This window comes from Rhamphochromis sp. 'chilingali', assembly GCF_963969265.1.
Source record: "Rhamphochromis sp. 'chilingali' genome assembly, chromosome: 9".
NCBI lineage: Eukaryota > Metazoa > Chordata > Actinopteri > Cichliformes > Cichlidae > Rhamphochromis > Rhamphochromis sp. 'chilingali'.
The window spans coordinates 13928753-13946018 of NC_137936.1; the positions used below are offsets into that span (position 1 = coordinate 13928753).

The 17266-nt window shown below is 41.8% G+C and overlaps 1 protein-coding gene and 1 long non-coding RNA gene across 5 annotated transcripts in view; one reads left to right on the plus strand and one right to left on the minus strand.

The window, feature by feature from the left end:
* Window positions 1–7553, plus strand: part of LOC308403132 — a 32340-nt gene extending 24787 nt beyond the window's left edge. Inside the window, exons 2-3 of the long non-coding RNA XR_013972866.1 lie at window positions 5950–6118; window positions 7415–7553. This is a non-coding gene — a long non-coding RNA (uncharacterized lncRNA). The remainder of the gene's footprint in view (window positions 1–5949; window positions 6119–7414) is intronic.
* Window positions 1–17266, minus strand: part of plxna1b (plexin A1b) — a 184468-nt gene that overhangs the window by 8394 nt on the left and 158808 nt on the right. For 2 of the 4 annotated variants that reach the window (XM_080892383.1, XM_080892381.1), the window contains exons 17-23: window positions 15443–15536; window positions 14181–14417; window positions 12259–12402; window positions 10716–10950; window positions 7437–7579; window positions 5912–6168; window positions 3282–3348 (exon numbers count right to left, since the gene is read on the minus strand). In XM_080892383.1, coding sequence (XP_080748509.1) covers window positions 3282–3348; window positions 5912–6168; window positions 7437–7579; window positions 10716–10950; window positions 12259–12402; window positions 14181–14417; window positions 15443–15536 — 1177 coding nt within the window. Of the gene's footprint in view, window positions 1–3281; window positions 3349–5911; window positions 6169–7430; window positions 7580–10715; window positions 10951–12258; window positions 12403–14180; window positions 14418–15442; window positions 15537–17266 lie in introns of all 4 variants that reach the window. The other 2 variants (XM_080892382.1, XM_080892380.1) reach the window with 1 other exon arrangement.

Sequence of the window (17266 nt, forward strand, 5' to 3'; positions counted from 1 at the left end):
TTGTGTGTGTGAGCAAGTGAGTGAGCAAGGAGGAGAGAAATTATAGAAAGTGTGAGTGTGAGTGAGTGGCAATTGATGGAGAAGTTAATAGAAGGTTAATGACTGAGGGGTGAAAAACGCTGGGAGAAGCACTTTGGTGTGTGAGACGTGTCAAATGGGCAACAAGCACTGGGATGTTGGGTTCCCTGTCTCTCTTTTCTTCACACTCGTTTCTGCTTCCCCTCTTTTCCATTCACTTGTTCAGCAGGCCTGCAAACTAAGCACTGCCTGTATGGCTTTGTATTTTCTCCTTACAGGTGTCATGTGCCGTCTTTCCTGACTTCTTGTTAATATTTTAACACTGCACAGTGTTGATTTTAACTAATTGAGATATATTTATATTTTATGACCTTCAAATTAGGTGCACTGATGAAAAAGCATTAAATTATGATTTAATTACTTGCAGCTCAGGAGGTCAGAAAGACTGAGAATTACTGGTTTAGATAATCTATCTTAATCATTGCTTGTTTAGAATAACTTAGTGTTGCAATGCTGTGCAAATCTCTGATCTCAGCAAGCAATTTGTCGAGTACATGTTTATCGCTGCAGACAAAACTGATGACGTAAATGCGAAATGAGGATATATATGTGTGTGTGTGTGTGTGTGTGTGTGTGTGTGTGTGTGTGTGTGTGTGTGTGTGTGTGTGTGTGTGTGTGTGTGTATTTAAAAGCGTTCATGGTGTGATAATGTTCACATTAGTGCTTTTTAACCAGTGATTCACATTTTCTGTCTGCAGCTTTGTGCCTTGAGGCAAGGCCGAATATTGCAAGTGCTGCCCTCCGAGCTTCATTGGACATGTTCATGCATCAACGCCAGTCAGTCATCTTGGTGAGCTGTCAGATGAACTCTGTGGGATAATCTAGCACTGCCTGCCTCCTATGGTGAAAACACAGCACACTGGCAGACGTCCTCTCTGTCTAGCAGCATACAAACCAGCTCTGCGCTGCGTCTCAGTCCTTCTGTCTCCTTCAAATGGTGCCAGTGAGGAAAAGCAGCACTGATGCTATACGTTTCTAAAAGCATTGTGTCGCGCAGACATTTTGCTGCGCTACAGTGTTTTTGACTTCAGTGTCCTGTTAAATTAATTAAATTAAATTAAATTAAATTAATTAATTAAATATAATATATTAAATATTAAATATAATATATAATATATTATAATATATGCCAGGAAACACTTGACCCCTGTTTCAATCCAGGGGGTCAGTGTTGACATTGTGGAGGACTATAAATACCTTGGAGTACACATTGACAATAAACTGGACTGGGCTAAAAACACCACAGCACTTTACATCAAGGGCCAGAGTCGTCTCTATTTTTTGAGGCGACTGAGGTCCTTCAACATCTGCCAGAAAATGCTGAGGATTTTCTATGAGTCTGTTGTGGCCAGTGCGATCCTCTATGCTGTTGCATGCTGGGGGAGCAGGCTGAGGGTCGCAGATGCCAACAGACTTAATAAACTGATCCGTAAGGCCAGCAATGTTGTGGGGATGGAGCTGGACTCCCTCAAGGTGGTGTCGGAGAGGCGGATGCTGTCCAAGATAAAGACAATGTTGGATAACACCTCCCACCCACTCCATGACATGCTGGTCAGTCACAGGAGCTCGTTCAGTGAGAGACTGAGATTACCGAAAAGCACCACTGAACGACACAGGAAATCATTCCTGCCTGTGGCCATCTCCCTGTACAACGCATCCACTTAACACACTGTTTGCTGCTACAACTACACATGTTTCTTTTCCAAATATTTATTTATAAGTGACTTATGTATGTATGTATGTATATATATGTATATATTGTACTATTCTTAGTTAGCGTATTGTCTGTCTTGTCTTAATGTTGGTTTAAAAAGGAGCACTCTAACAAAAAATAATTTCCCCCAGGGATCAATAAAGTATTCTGATTCTGATTCTGATTGTTCATTGAATTAATCTAAAGCAATCACATTTTATAATTAGTCTAAAATTCTCTCTAAAGCAGAATAAAGTGACCATGTGATCCCACACAAGCTTGTGCAACAGAGGACAAGTGAATGCTTAGAATAGGGTAATGGATAAAAGGATTTGTTTTCCTATCTCTTGTTCGTTTCGTAGGTTAAAGCTCTATCTCTTTGAACAGGTACTTGACCTTTACCCATCTCTATTTACACCTGGCTGAACTCTGAAATTGTTCCAGGCCTTTCTTTCATGTTACTCCCAAAAACATAGGAGAAAGAAAGGCATTAAACTGCAAAGGTTGGATGAAAGCGAGGCTTAATCTTGCTGCTAGCTACAGAAACTCTTTACTTCAGTACTCATCCCCCCACCCATATTTCCCTACACGCCCTTTAAACCCTCCAAAAACACCTCTGCCCTCTTTTTAACCATTTTCTTTCCACAATCTTCCGTGTTTTTGCTTTTTTTTTTTTTTAATTGTTTCTCTGTTATTTTTGTCTCCACTAAAGTTCATAAACACAGCTGCTGAAAAAATCCCTAACAGCTTTTCTGATAACCCACTCCCCTTTTACTGAACCACACTCTCGCCGTCCAGTCTCTAATTTGGAGCCAAGACACACATGCGTGCACAACCAGAACGGACACACTCGCATACACAGATGCTAACTGGGATCCCCGAGGGCTTGGCTGGTTTCTTGTCCACCAGAATGCCTGCCCTGGCGGGGGTTTAAGGCCCCGCTGCTAACTGATTAGTTGCAGCAATGTTTGAAAGCTGAGAATGTGTGTGTGGAAGCAAGAATTTATCACATTTTAAGCTATAGTGAGTCCCTGTGATATGAAATCAGAGAGAGGATTTCAAAAAGACAGACAGAAGAGAAATAAGAGAATGCAATTGTGTAAGATGTGTGGCTTCCTGTTTTGATAAGCCCCAACTGTCTGAAGAGCCATCCAGACACACAGCCATGCATACACGCACAGACACTTTCCTGGCTCTAAAAGAATCAAGCTTGGGACAAAGAAAGGACAGGTTAGTGCGACAGTCTACGGTGATCAAACCAACATGGCCAGCTGTGTCTGAACAGTGCTTCAGACTCTGCAGATCCCTCAACTGGTAGAAAGAAGAATTTACCACATGAAAGGCAGAGGTAAGGAATAGGAACCCTGCTGCCTCTGCCTTATCTAATGCTGCAGCTGTGAATGTGTGCGCTTGTTAGTGAGACATTTTTCAATTCTCAAACACCAGTGGTGATGCTGTTGCTTCTGCAATTGTGTGTATCTGTGTGTGTGCGCCTCTGGGACAGTTTTACCTTGAGGAACTTGTAAAGCAGGAAGGTGAACCAGTTGGTGAGCATCTTCTCAGCAACCGACTCCGTCCTGGAAGACCGATGAAAGAAAATGGGAGAGAGAAAAGAGAGGGTAATGGGTGAGGGTGAACTGGAAATAAAAGACAGTAGTATGTGCCACAAGTGGAGCGTAAAGTCTCTGTATGAGGAGGTTTTGGCATCTTGGACTGCCTGGTTATAATCTATGGTCAAAAAAACAAACATTTGAAACACGCTTGCATGTCAAAGACACTACATGACATTATCAGTCTTTATGCAGTTAATCTTCAGACAACCAAAGAAAAAGATAATGTAAGAAAGCAAATCCTTCAGTTTCTTACATTGCTCCATCCCCTCTTCACACTACCTCTAGGCAAACCCACTAATCTTCATAAAAAATACAGCAATTAGTATAACTCGCTAACTTCTCTCGTTAATCACAAACCTGCCATGTAATGAGGGGAACCTCCGCACGTGCATGTGTCAAGCAAACACGTGAGCAACAAGTGCATGAAATGAAAACCGAGCAATTAAATGACTTATTGTGTCTAATTTGTTAAATACCTGAGAGGGACACCGGCACTCTAGGTATGTGGGTGGAAACAGGGGGGGGGGCAAATAAAAATCTTTCTCTGTGTTACCGCCACACTTCCATGCTTTTCACATTAGAAACACTTATTTTCTCTTATATTGACGTGGGGTACACCTGTGTTACTAGGTTATCTAACTGGGCCACGTTCCAATACTTATCGCAAATATTAGTCATTCGGTCATTAGGACGGCACCATGGGTGAAATGTGAAGACAGCTACATTATGCTGAAAAATTTTCATGCCCAATAAATAGTAAGACAGAAAAGAGGAAACTCTGGAAACTAGGCCAATGTAGTAGTAAAAACCAATAAAGGCCTGTAGCACAAATGAGACACGTACTCCTACGCTTCCTCAAACCTTCCTGTTTGACTGTTGGATTTATTGAATGGATGCAGAGCATTTTTTCTTTTTCATGCCTGTCAGCAAAATAGAGAATGAATGATGAGGCAGCGGAGAACGCAGGTACAGAAAACATAACGAGTGAATAAACCGGGACAAACCCCGTTTCTGAGCACGTGACGTCCACTGGTAACTTCTAATCTATGCCCCTGAACATCATTTTTGAACACGTCGTACGGGAATAAGCGATGACGCATTTGTGTTTTTGCCAGCTGCACACAGACAATGAATCTCAACGCACAGTATACAAAACAACTGCACCCAATGCAAAAGTATAATTTCATCAAAGGAGGTGGAGATCCCCATGGGAGAGGACTTTTACATCTATCTATTGACTAAAAAGACCTAAACAGGGTGAACCATGTGCAACAATTGCAGAGCTTATTAACACCGACTCCTGAGGCAAGTGTAGTTAACAGGGACAGCGTGTTGTGACCATACGCCCCAAGAGGGGATTGGAAAAGACTTCACACAGGCACGCTGGCTGAGAGTCATTTATTTGATTAGATTTTTAATTAAATATCTCTCCGAGGAGTAGGAGAAGAAAAAAAATGTAACTTTTTTTTATCATTTAATGTCTAATTCCAATTTATTTGGAGACAGGCCATTTCTCTAATTGTGTCTTTCCTTAAATATGTGTATCCTTTTCTGCTCGGCTGTCAGCAGTAGCTCATTTTCCTTCTCTTTTCTCCCTCTGCCTATCTGCTCTGTACTACCCTTCCCTGTTCTTTCTCCCTCTTTACCATCTCTCCTCTATATGTTTCACCCTTCATCAATTTCCTTGTAGCTCAAGTCTCCCTCCAGCCACTTGCCCTCTTTTTCTGTCAATCACTATTTCACTACCTTCTTTTACTTCAGCCACTTTTATCTTGCTACCTTTTCCCTTTTCACATCTCATTTTTGCCTTCCCCTGTTTCTTACTTTCCCCTTTCCCTACCAAATCCTTCTCTCTTTACTCTTCACACCAACTCTTGTAAATCCTCCTCTCCCTCTTTGCATCCTCTGCATCTCTTGTACTTCCCCCCCCCTTCTTCATCTTTCTCTGTGTGTTTGTGAGAAATGAGAGAGCAGTATGTCTGACTGTGGCTCCAGTGGGACTGTATGTGTGCTCAGGGGTGTAATCCTCTCTGACAGGGACAGGGTTGAGAAATAGAGAGGAGGTAACGTCACACAGGCCTCTAAAAGCTGCAGTCACTGTCCCCTGCCTTCCTCCCTCATAACTTCAGCCGCAAACTGAAAAAATACATCACTCGATACTCTGACAAAGAATATATGTTCATGTTCTCCTCTTCCCTTTTTAATGCTACAACAGGTCTAATTACGTGGATTATTTGAATGTGCAGCAGCACTGACATGACGAAATGAAAAATTAACACTACTTTTTTCCCTTATTTTTTGTTGAATTTAATATAATTAGTCAGGGGTTTTTTGTTAGGGTGCTTCCTGTCAAGAACATCCCAACACAGCGAATATAAGAAAAAGGAAAAATACCTGAAAACACACACGCACAAATGCATTTCCTCAAACCCGAACCTGCAACTAACTGGTGCACGTGTGGCATGTTTTTTCCCCAAAGCCAGGTTTTAGCCCTTTCCCTCCCCTTCTTATTTCCTGCTTTTTGTACCTCCTGAGTAAGAGCTTTGGGTGGTTCTTGCTTTCCAGGTTTTTGTCAATGAGGTCAGACAGGAGCTGTTTGAGGACACCGGTGGCATACTCCATCTCTCCTTGCAGTGCTGTCATGATGAGGGAGGCCACGTTGCCCCTGTCTCGCATAGAGAAGGACCTCTGTGCTTCCAATGTGCGAATGAAGGTCAACAGAAAGTGCTTTTTGGTGAGTAGCTGGCCAAACAACGTCAGGGCCTTCTCCACATTGGCGGGTACCTGAAGGAGAAGGGGACGGAGGTGATGAAGGGGAAGGAGAATTGGGAGAAGAAGGAGTGTTGAATAAAGAAAAAAAGAGGCAGTCAATTGTTGGACAAGGAGAAGATAAAGTGAATGGAGGTGATCATGGTAGGTTTAAGGAAGCATACAATTCACAGAGGAGAAGAAGACAACGAAGAAGGAAAGGGAAGGTAGAAGGTTGGTAGAAAAGAGTAAAGAAAGATCAAAGATAGCGATATAGGGGAAAATTAGATAAAGGGACTTGAAAAGATTGAAAATATGATGAACTGGTTGTGAGTTATAGCTGTGCAATGGATTCATGAGTATGTTTTAAAACAGGATTTATCAAATGACATGAATAAAGAGCCACATGTGCTCTATTTTCTCTCCATGCATAATCATGTCAATACTCTTATATTTTCCACATGCATGTAGGAAACGGCACATTGCAGCTTTGAAAACCTGCCTACTGTTGAACCAGTTCTCTCTATCCTACAACCCTCACTGTCATCCCTTTTCCCTCTTCTCCTCTCAACGTAACTGGCAGGCCTCCCCTTCTCAGGTAAAGACAGTGAGGCTTGAAGTAAGAATGTGAGCTTTAGGCAGTAATAAGAAATTGATCTGCCTGCTAGCGCACTATTGTGGCTTGTGATTGCCTGGGCCATCCAAATGAAAATCCAATGTTGCGCTACACTATCCCTTTGGAATACAGTTGATAGCACAAGCAGATAGTGAATTCCTCTAAAGCTTGTCTCTGTAGTCATAACCTTATGTGCATGTCAGTGCACCATGCATGCATTTTCCAGGTAAATGCGTGCGTGATACTGTAATGTACAGAGAAATGACAGTGGTACAGGTGCACCTTGCATTACAGTGTCCACAGCGCTTGAGTTCATGTTAGTAATAGAGTGTTTCCTCTTGAGAAACGAACAATAGTAGAGCGGAGTGTGTTTTATTGAACATGTGAACACTGCTTTTTCAGGAGCCTCAAACAGGCTCAGTACTGTAGAGGCAATCTATCACTTGTGCGGAGTCTTAGTGGAGCTCAGACATTGCCCCTCAAAACAGCCACAAAACTAGAGTTTGTCCTGAGAGTTTGGACTTGAACCCTTCTGTCTGATATCTTGGACTAAGATGCAGTTTTAGAAGGTTTGGATTCAGATTGCCTACCTCTAACATGATTTTCAAATCTCACCTACATGAAATCTATGAAACATTCCCTCATCCTGTGTTTGTGTGTGTGCAGGGTGCTCTCTACTGACCCGTACCTCCATCTCCTTGAGAACAGGGTGGTCCTCAATCCCAGGAAAGAGGACCCTCATGGCATAGGTGCGGTAGTCCAGGAAGGGGATTCCTGCTCCATCCAGCTCCTGAGTGAGCTCATGGATGTCTGTCTGCAATTCTGCAAAGGCTGAGAAAAGAAACGGGAAATGCTTACAAATGTATTTTAAGTTCCAAAAGAGAGACACATTTCTCAAGATGAAATAAAGAGCAGACTGCCATATACAAGACTGTTTAGTTGATTTTGATGACACATTTGGTTGGAAGTGGTGCTCTGTGCAGTGTTTAGCATTGTCAGCACTAGCACAACACAAAGGGCTCATTTAAACACACTTAATGACTATGACTTGTCACACTTCTTTCTTATATATCCCAAAACAACCACTGCTTAATAGATGTAAAATACATCTGTTCATCTGCAAAAACATTGCGGAAGCATTTTCCTGGAAAACTGAGACATTCTGATTGGTATTTATTAAGTACTGGATGGGGTCGAATAGGATAAAAACGATAAAAAACAAACAAAAAAACTACTAAGGGGTAAAGCTGGGCATTAAAGATTTAAAGGTGTTTATTACTATGTTAAATACTTTCAATTTATATTTTTAAATAGTCAGAAATTGGGGAAAAAACATGCAGAAAAGAGAACCATAGTTTTCAAAATAATCACACTTAAGATCTTGGCTTGTCATGCCATCAATCTGATGTTTGGAAACATTCCTGAGGAGGAACAGAAAAAAGGAACATGGATGATATGAAGAGAAGGTGGAGGTGTCTCAAAGAGCAGCAGTGAAAAGCAGCCTTATGGGATCACTCTGTGCTAAGAGTGCAAAGAAAGAGAGAGGGAGAGATGGCTGATAGAGAAAGTATTCTGGAGCTGCTCAGTGGCTGGAGGGGAGTTCAGGATGCAGTTGCACACATGGCAAGCCTGTGAGTACACACACATTATACACCGCCACCTCTCATGCTTGTATTCCCGCACACACCCACACACACACACAGTTTTTCTGTTGTACCCCACAGCTGAACACATAACCTTGTGCCCAGATGATTTATGTGAACGCACATGTCAATGTTTTCACACTTTTTCCATTCCCACAAAGTGTGTGTTCTGACCCCATTCTGTATACTCCACTGGCTTCACGAGCCACATCTAGAGGGAAAATATGGGATCAAATCCATTCTCTCACACATCACATACAATAGTGTATACAGCTAATGGTTTTGGTGGACTGCCCCAAATCTATTTTATAAACATAAAACTCCCTTGAGGTAGAAAATATACAGCTATATGGTTCTATTAGCACAGCTCTGTGTGTGTGTGTGCGCCATATAGCATCATCCAAAATACACTAACACATGGAAACACAACTCAAACAAATAACGAAGCAAAGCCCAGACTAACAGATGGCTTGTGTCACCCTGTCCCTCTCTTCTAATCTCTTTTCTCCCTCCCTTCCTCCTTTCAAAGTGACATCTTAGAGGTCACCTTTCTCCCCCTTATGGTTACCTCCTCTTAACTACATCCTTCCATCTTTCTCTCATTTATCCGTTTAGTTTCCTTCTCCACCTCTCAGCATTATTCTACACAACTCTCTTTGCAAGCCTATAATGTTTTAGGTGATCTCCTGGCTAAGCCTTTCTTGATAGAAGGACTTTATTTCCATCATTCCTTATTCATCTCAAATAGTCCCTTCTCTCCATGTTGTCCTCTTATTTGTCCACCCAGCTCCGTCTGCCACTACATATTTATCTAGCATCCTCCATCTTCCCATCCAAGCACACACTCTCTCCATTTTGAAATTTGTTCTCCGATATTTCTTTTCTCTTCATTTTCCCACCCCTTGCATAATCTTCCTGTCCATTTCTTCTTCTTCTGCCTCCCATCTACTCCCATGACTTGTTTGCCATATTTATCTCCCTCACTCTCCTCCCACTCCAAATCTGCCCTCTTGTCTTCCAGACAGTACTGACAGAGAGGGACAGACGGGGTCAGGGCACATGGACTCACTTCTACACACTCCAGCCAATCACAGTATGACCTGCAATGTGAGTTTAGGTCTGTGTGATTGGAGGTAGTTGCAAAAGAGCAGGATGTAAAGATGCGAGCATCGGGTGAGATGAAGGAATAGCACGCAAAGGAAAAAAACAAACCACAAAATCATCCTCTGAACAGATGACTGACAGTTAAGACTCAAGGAAACTAATCAGATAATCCCAGGTTGTGGCCACAGTAAATCAATTATCATAAATCAGCATAAATAAAGCTATTGCATACCAATCTTTTTTTTGTTTTTTTTCCTTTTTTACATTAAGACCTGGCTCCTACATGACCCACAATGCAACTTGGCCACATGTACTTTATCCAGATATTCAGGTGTGGTATTAAATCTCCCTTGACACTATAAAAATGCAACTGACCTCTGAATGAAAATTTATATTTTTATATTTAATAAAAGCACAACAAGTCAGTGGAATGAGTAACAATAAATTTATGACATACCTACTATATTTGACATTCACTAAAGAAATGCAACAAGTGAAGTGATCTCAAATTCAAACGCATTGCAATGATCAGAGTTATCAGTATTCCCCTTCCCTTTCTCCCCATCTGCTTTTCTCTCTCTCCTGCCAGACAAACCCACAACAGCATCAGCAGCTTCTCACTCAATCCATGCCGTCTCCAGCCAAATGAATATATGCTAATGTATTGGTGTGTAAGTTTCTCTCCATCTCTCCCCCCGGTTCAGCAGTTGCCAAACCACTCCTTCCTTACAATCTCACACTTCTGTGCCCTGTCTCTATCTAACCTCCATCTAGCCCTCCCCCTCTCAGTGTGGATGGTAGCGAGGCCAGCCAGGCAGCTCTCTCATGGGGTGGAGAGCCAACATCTGGTGGCTGGCTCAGATCAAAGTAGTCCTCTGGAAACACACCAATACCCAAGCTCGCGCATACACACACACACACACACACGCACCGCTGCCACCTAACAGCGGAGGGACAGTTGGCAGTGAGAGTGAGGGGGAAATAGAGAGCGGGAGAGAGAAATGGATAGGACTACTGAATGGAAGTTGTTCAGCTTTTTAGGTAAGCTGCAGTGTGGGAGAGATTTGGGGGCATGGGAGTTATTTGTGAAGAAAGATGAGAGAAGTATGTGGGAAGAGAAATAGAAAGAAACAAGGAAATACCAACATAATAAAAGTGGGTTTTCTCGTTTTGAGTGGCTAGCATCACACCCCTGACACACAGGTTTTGTTTGGACTCACCTTCCTTGCACTCAAGGGCCACCCTAGACTCCAGGTTGTCCATCTGCAGCTGTAATCGCTTTAGAGTGCGGTCGGCATCCCGCGACTTCCTCTTATAAGCAATCAAAACCACAATGATAACCAGCAGGAGCAGTCCACCTCCTCCTCCAATACCAATGATGGCAGGCAGGGTGAGAAGGCTGTCTGAGTAGATCTGCAGTGTCCCTGGTGAGTATTCAAAGCCTCCAACACGCACCTACGAAATAGACACATTCAGAGGAGTATACTATTTTGCCTGGAGAGCAGGCGCATGAAAGACAGCACACACTTACTCAGAACAAAAGCAGATTGGTTGGGACAGTATGTGAAAGAGAGATGCTGCAAACTACTTTTCTTTTTATCAGCTAAGAAATAAATTAGCTGTGTTACAGGTTTGAGGAGCTATGTATGACTCTCGCACTGTGTAACTGAAACAATCACAAATGTATCCCACATGATGATTTTAGCCCTACGATACAATTAAAATGTATTTCAAATTTTATGTTGGCAAATCAAGTTGTGCTAAGTAAAGCCAAGGGCAGGCTAAAATCCCCCAAAACTCTTTACATGTCTGTCATATCTGTGCTTTGAGACAATTTTTTGGGAATGAGCAAAAGAACATATAGCTTTAGACACACACACACACACACACACACACACACACACACACACACACACACACACACACACACACACACACACACACACACACACACACACACACACACACACACACACACACACACACACACACACACACACACACTTCTTGCTGACAGAAAATGGGAATTTAAAAACCCAACAACATTTGGATAGGTTTCTTTTCCTCTTCTTTATCCTCCTTTTATTTCATCTTTAACTGGCTTAAGTCTATGAAATAGCAAATAGAGGAGGGTAAAAATAGACAGACCTATCACACCCACTAGGCATTTTTTGGTTTCTATTGAATATCAATACTATTGAAATCTGAAGGAGGATACCAGCCAAAACCAGACTGATCAAAAGCCTCTAAGACATAAATACAGTTGCAAATGCTGCCAGCGTATAAGAGAAGGGATACGTGTGTTCATCTGCTTGCAGCTATATGAATGGGTAAAGGAAATCTAGAGTAATTGAAGAGATTTAAGTCTGATGGGTGGGGAAGAAAGAATGAGATGAATGAATAAAAAGGCAGGAAGTGGATTGACATTAAAGAAGGGTGATGAATAGGCACAGTGGAAACAGCAGAGGGAACAGGGGCTGCAGCGAAAAATAGGAGAAATGTGAAAGCCAGATGCACCAGCAATGGAATGAATTACAAAAAAAACCCTAAATGAAGCAGGTTGATGAAATAACAGGTACTATTTAACACAGGATCAATATAACTTAGAGAGAGATGATGTTCAGGTTTTGTAAAGCCAAATCCTTAAACCTGAATGACACAGTGATCTGCTCAGATTGTGATAAGTCAGGGGTGGAAGAGAGAGACACAGCGCGCAAACGGAAAACATTACAGAAATGTAGATAGACCTGAAGTTTCACTCACAGTGACTTTGTGTTCTCCGGTCAGATTAGGCCATTCGCAGAGCAGCTGGCTCTCAGACAGGGTGAGAATGCAGGGCGTCTCCCCGATCAGCACTGTGTAGTTCAGCTTAGCATTTCCTGGGGCTGCAGGAATTAGGTTACGACCCTGGAAACAGACACACTTATGTTACTTACACACAGTCAAGTCTATGGTGGTTGATATAAACAGAGAAACTATACAAAAGCAACATAGTTGGAGCCATGACCACGGTAAAACAAACACTTGTCTCTGATTGGCTCCGAGGTATATGTCAACAGTTCATCCACTGCCCGATGTGCAAGGTGCTGTAAAATGTAGGTAACCATAGCAACAGCACTTCTGATGCTGCCAGATAATACCTCTCAGAGAAACCAACTAAAATCACGAGTTAAACTGTCTGCAAATATGACTATTACTGTGATTTTTGTGAGGTCCCAACCTGTTTTCCTTTAATCTAACACACTAACACTCGTGGTGTTTTTTCATTGATTCAGCTGAGGGCTTACATCACAGCGAGCTGTCGAAAGACTCAAAAAAAATGTGTTGGTTGCATTAAAAGTATTGAGTCCAGTAAATAAATCTCTGTTTGCTTCTGTGCCATCTTCACCTACCCTTCCTCATGCTCTCCATGCTTTCCAAAGAGGGAGAATTAATTGCTGGAAAGTTTTGATGGACTTCTAATTTGTCTGCAATTATTTAATAGGATGCCATTTCTTTGCAGCTTATTTCTGCAGCTTTTGTTTTCCTTTTTTAACCGGGAGCATGGCAAGGCAATCAGAGCATTTCATTATGGTGATATTTAAAGTTACAGAGGAGAGACTCATGAGTCTTAATTCTAAAACTCCACCCAGATTGGCTGAGAGAAAAAAGGTTTTAGTTTTCCATGAAATTGTGTGATAATTTCCTCCCTCGTTCCTGAAAGCCTTTGAAGTTCAAGGGGAGAGGTGACATGACAAAAGGCAGCATAAGTGGGAGGGGTAAATTCGCTCTGGATTCAAATGCGCGCTGCCTCTATGGCTTAGAGTAAACATGTCTATGAAGTCTCTCTTTAGAAGTTATCGTATAAAATCTGCGCAGGTGGCACAGCAATGCATGGGCCCACTTTATAAACATTATTTCCCTTTGCAACTGATTTTGAAAAGCAACTTAAAAGCAACTCTTTTTTTTAAAAAAATGTCTCTAAAACCCAATGGAGACAGCAGGTGGAGAAATCACATCTCTCGAAGCTGACACATGTAAAAGAACGACGTGTTGAAAGAAACGCGAGAAAAAGGCGAAAGGGAAGAGCCTATACAGAAATGTCTGGAGCAAATCACCTCAAATGCACATCAGTGTCTTATCAGCTGCACTGGAAGCTGACTGGGAGGCATCTGGTTATATTTTTTCAATATCTATTTGAGAGATTGATTTGTTAACACTGTTGACAATACTCGATATTACTAGCACACTGCTACATGTATCTGCCGTTACTGTTTTCTTGTATGTCAAGTGAATGCCAGCACTCAACTAACCTTTTATCCTCGAGTCCTGGGATATGGGCACATTAATCCCTCACCTTTAAAGGGTAACCTTTCGTAAAAAGCTTTAATACTAAATAATTACAAACTCAATTCATAACATATTTCTCCACCCATTCCAGGTAAACTATGTGAAAGAGGAGACACAGGCACAAAGAAAGTGATGCAAGAAGAGACCGATGAGGCTAAAACAAGATAGAAAACATTATTAGAATGACTCAAGAACAAAAAGAGGCATAAAGAAGACAAAGGGTTTAGTGGAAAAAAGAAAAAAAAAAGTCAAGAGCAAAGTCAAGAATAAAAAGACAAAGAATGTGATGGATGTAAAGTAAAGTCAGGCTGAACAAGGCCAAAACAGATCAATGCTAAGAGCACAAGGCAATTTACCTTGAGTATGAGTGGTGAGCTGGGCTTCAGCTCCAGCATGCCGGTGGGGCTCAGAGGTTCAAACACAGGGTCCGGGTGGTAGCTAAAAGTCTCGTTTACCACCAGCAAAGAGCGCACGTCATCCATGACAAAGCCAATCTCATCAGGACTGCTGCCCACATCCGAGAAGCCCTTGTCAGATCCAGCCACAGAGGGCGCCAGACACACCATTACGGTGTTGTTGAGGACCGTACAATTCTGGTAAGAGAACATAGAGTGGGGACAGGTGATGAATAAATTAGGAATGCAGGAGGAAAAAAGTAAAAGGAGAAAAGACCAAAGAAAATGAGAAGAAGTTCAGATTGAGAGGGTGATTTATTTCCTATTTAACAACCTTTCTACTTTGTTTAAAATGCCATTTTGGAATGAAATTAAAACAGGTAATTGTTTTAATCTTTGAATAAAACATATGTTAATTCAAGCGTAATCAATAATATTTATAAGAGCTAAAACACAGGTATATGGTGTGAGTGATTAAGTGTCTCAGTAATAACATAATGAGGAAGAGGCTGGTTTAATAACATCAGTGTTGTAATCAGTGTTGATATCATCTGGAAATTTGCCGCGGGGCACGACACTTAAATCAGTCACCGTAGAACAAATTAGACTGTAATGGCAGAGAATCTGGAGAGGTCAACCTGGAGCTGATAACACAATACAGCAAGAGAGACCTTTGCTGATAACGCAGCATGTCATAGCCATGCATTATGTGCCATATGACGCATACTGAAGCTGGAGGCAAGACATAAAGCACAACTGTTTTTATAGATCAATAGATGCATTAACCAAGAAAAATAAAAATGGTTGCAGAGAGGTGAGACAAGGGAACAACAATGGATATTTTTACTTTTAGCTAAGAGTGGGAGTGGGAAAAAGGTTAGCTAAGCCCCATGGTGCTAGGTGAAGAGAGGGGGATTTGCCAGAGCTACTTTATTGCTGGTTGACATTTCAAAGGTTAAACTGCTAAAAGGAAATTCAACATCAAAAACAAACAGAAAATGGGCCCTTGGCTGGTTGACCGATGGGTCAGGTGTGTGAGTCTGTGTCCCAGGAGTGTGTGTGCGCGCGTTATCACCTTTTTTTCATGGATAAGGAGAGGGAGCCAGCATCAAGACAGTGTGAATGAGAGACCTGCAGTCTATATGGGCTTTAGTCCACCTTACTTGTCCAATCAATGCATTTATAATGTGAAATAAAGTGTTTACAGGTGTGCAAGCACTCACATTTTCCGACTTGGCAGCTCCGTACTTGGCTCTCATTTTCGGCTCCTTGATGGTGGCCAGATTAGTTCCAGTAATGGTCAATTTGGTTCCTCCACTAAAAAAAAAAAAAGAAAAGAAAAATGAACATAAAGTTAATCAAGACAAAAGGAGAAAACAAACAACCAATAAAAATATAATACATTCTCTGTGGGAGCAAAGAGTGCCCTCCAGTTGGTGATTCGCCATTTGCCACATAGTCACTCCTGCTGTAGTCTTTCACTCACTTAATCATGGAGGCTGACTTTAAGGAAATGATTTCTCTGATGTTCAAAGTGTGTTTAAACAGCTACACAGGCTGCAGTAAAGAACAAGTAACTTTGTAGCATTACACATGAGAACCTGAAGCTTCTGGCCTCCCAATACCAGCCTGAGACCCAGGGGACGTTATCAGAGTGTACCGAAACTGCAAAGCGGTATGAGATATACATGGCAAAGCAACAGTGTCAGTGATCTGACATTTTCTGTAACCTTTACACCTGTGACCTATTCAGATCTATGTGACGCTGAATAGTAGAGACATAGCTAATACGGGTGTGGGGCCTATTCCCCTACAATGCCTTCTCATCAGCCTCTGCTGGCCTGCGATGCTGAACTTTATCTGATGTGAGGTGTTCTGACAGGAGCTAAATAAGTTAGCATACAACTAGCATAGAAAGCTGGAGTAGAGAAGCAAAACACAGCTATTGTGTGTACACAAAGACACACGCATAAAAATACAAATCATATACTCAATCATATTTCACACATTTTGCAAAAGGCTAGGACTCAAAAAAAAGAAGTGCCACAGCACTGTTTAAGTGAAACTGTTGAACAGGAAGCAAGTGCAGGTATGGAGGTGAGGGCAGTCTCGGGGCCTGAAGTAACACTATCCCTCAGAGGGTGATGGGGCTTGAGGAGCTAGGAGGACGAGAAAACTGCCTGAGGCGAGAAAGTTTACCGCTTTTCAGAGACTTAAAGGTACTAAATGAGGCTGAACAGTGTCTGCTGTAAAAAGTGGGCAAAGTTATTTTTATGTTTTACAGTTAGTTTCACGTGTTGATGGAAGAACAGAAAATTCTGTTGTCGAGGTATAAGGCAACGCAAAAAAGTCCGTCTGCGGTAAGACTATTTCTATGAGGATCATCATTTCCATAGATATAGTGCAAACTACATGATGTACTGTGTACACTGTCCTACTCTGTGTAAACATCCTGTAGTGTCCTGCAACTGCTACAAAGCCATGTATGTGTGCGGTTAATCCAAGAAACTCCTCCTGAAAGAGTGAGAACAAAAAACTCTGTAGTCAAATTTGTGAGAATGAGCACTCTTTGCAAGAGCTCCAGGAAGAGGGTCACCAAAGGGGACACAGCGACAGCATAGCTTGATAAATAAAAAAATAAAAAAATGAAAAACACAAATGGCCCAGAGAAGCATGCGACTGCTACTCTGGGAGCACTGACTGAAACACCAAACACAAGCCGATTGTTAAGGTTATTTAGCCCCAAGGCTGACGACAGTGCCTTCTCCTATCCTCAACCTTTCATTCATTCCACTCCAAATTAGACTCCTTTTCCACTCACACCTGTTTCACATGATGAAAGATTTAGAAGTAAGAAGTGGAGTAAGAGCTGATACTTCAAAATAAATATCTGAGATATAAGATAATTTACTATGCCTTATCCTGAAAAGCTTTTTATGTGAACTGTCTGCACAAAGTACAGTTACTTTTGAAAAACAACTTAATACTGACAAATCTGAACGAAAGGCGAACATTATTTAACTTGCTGAGCATCTTGGAGCAACTGT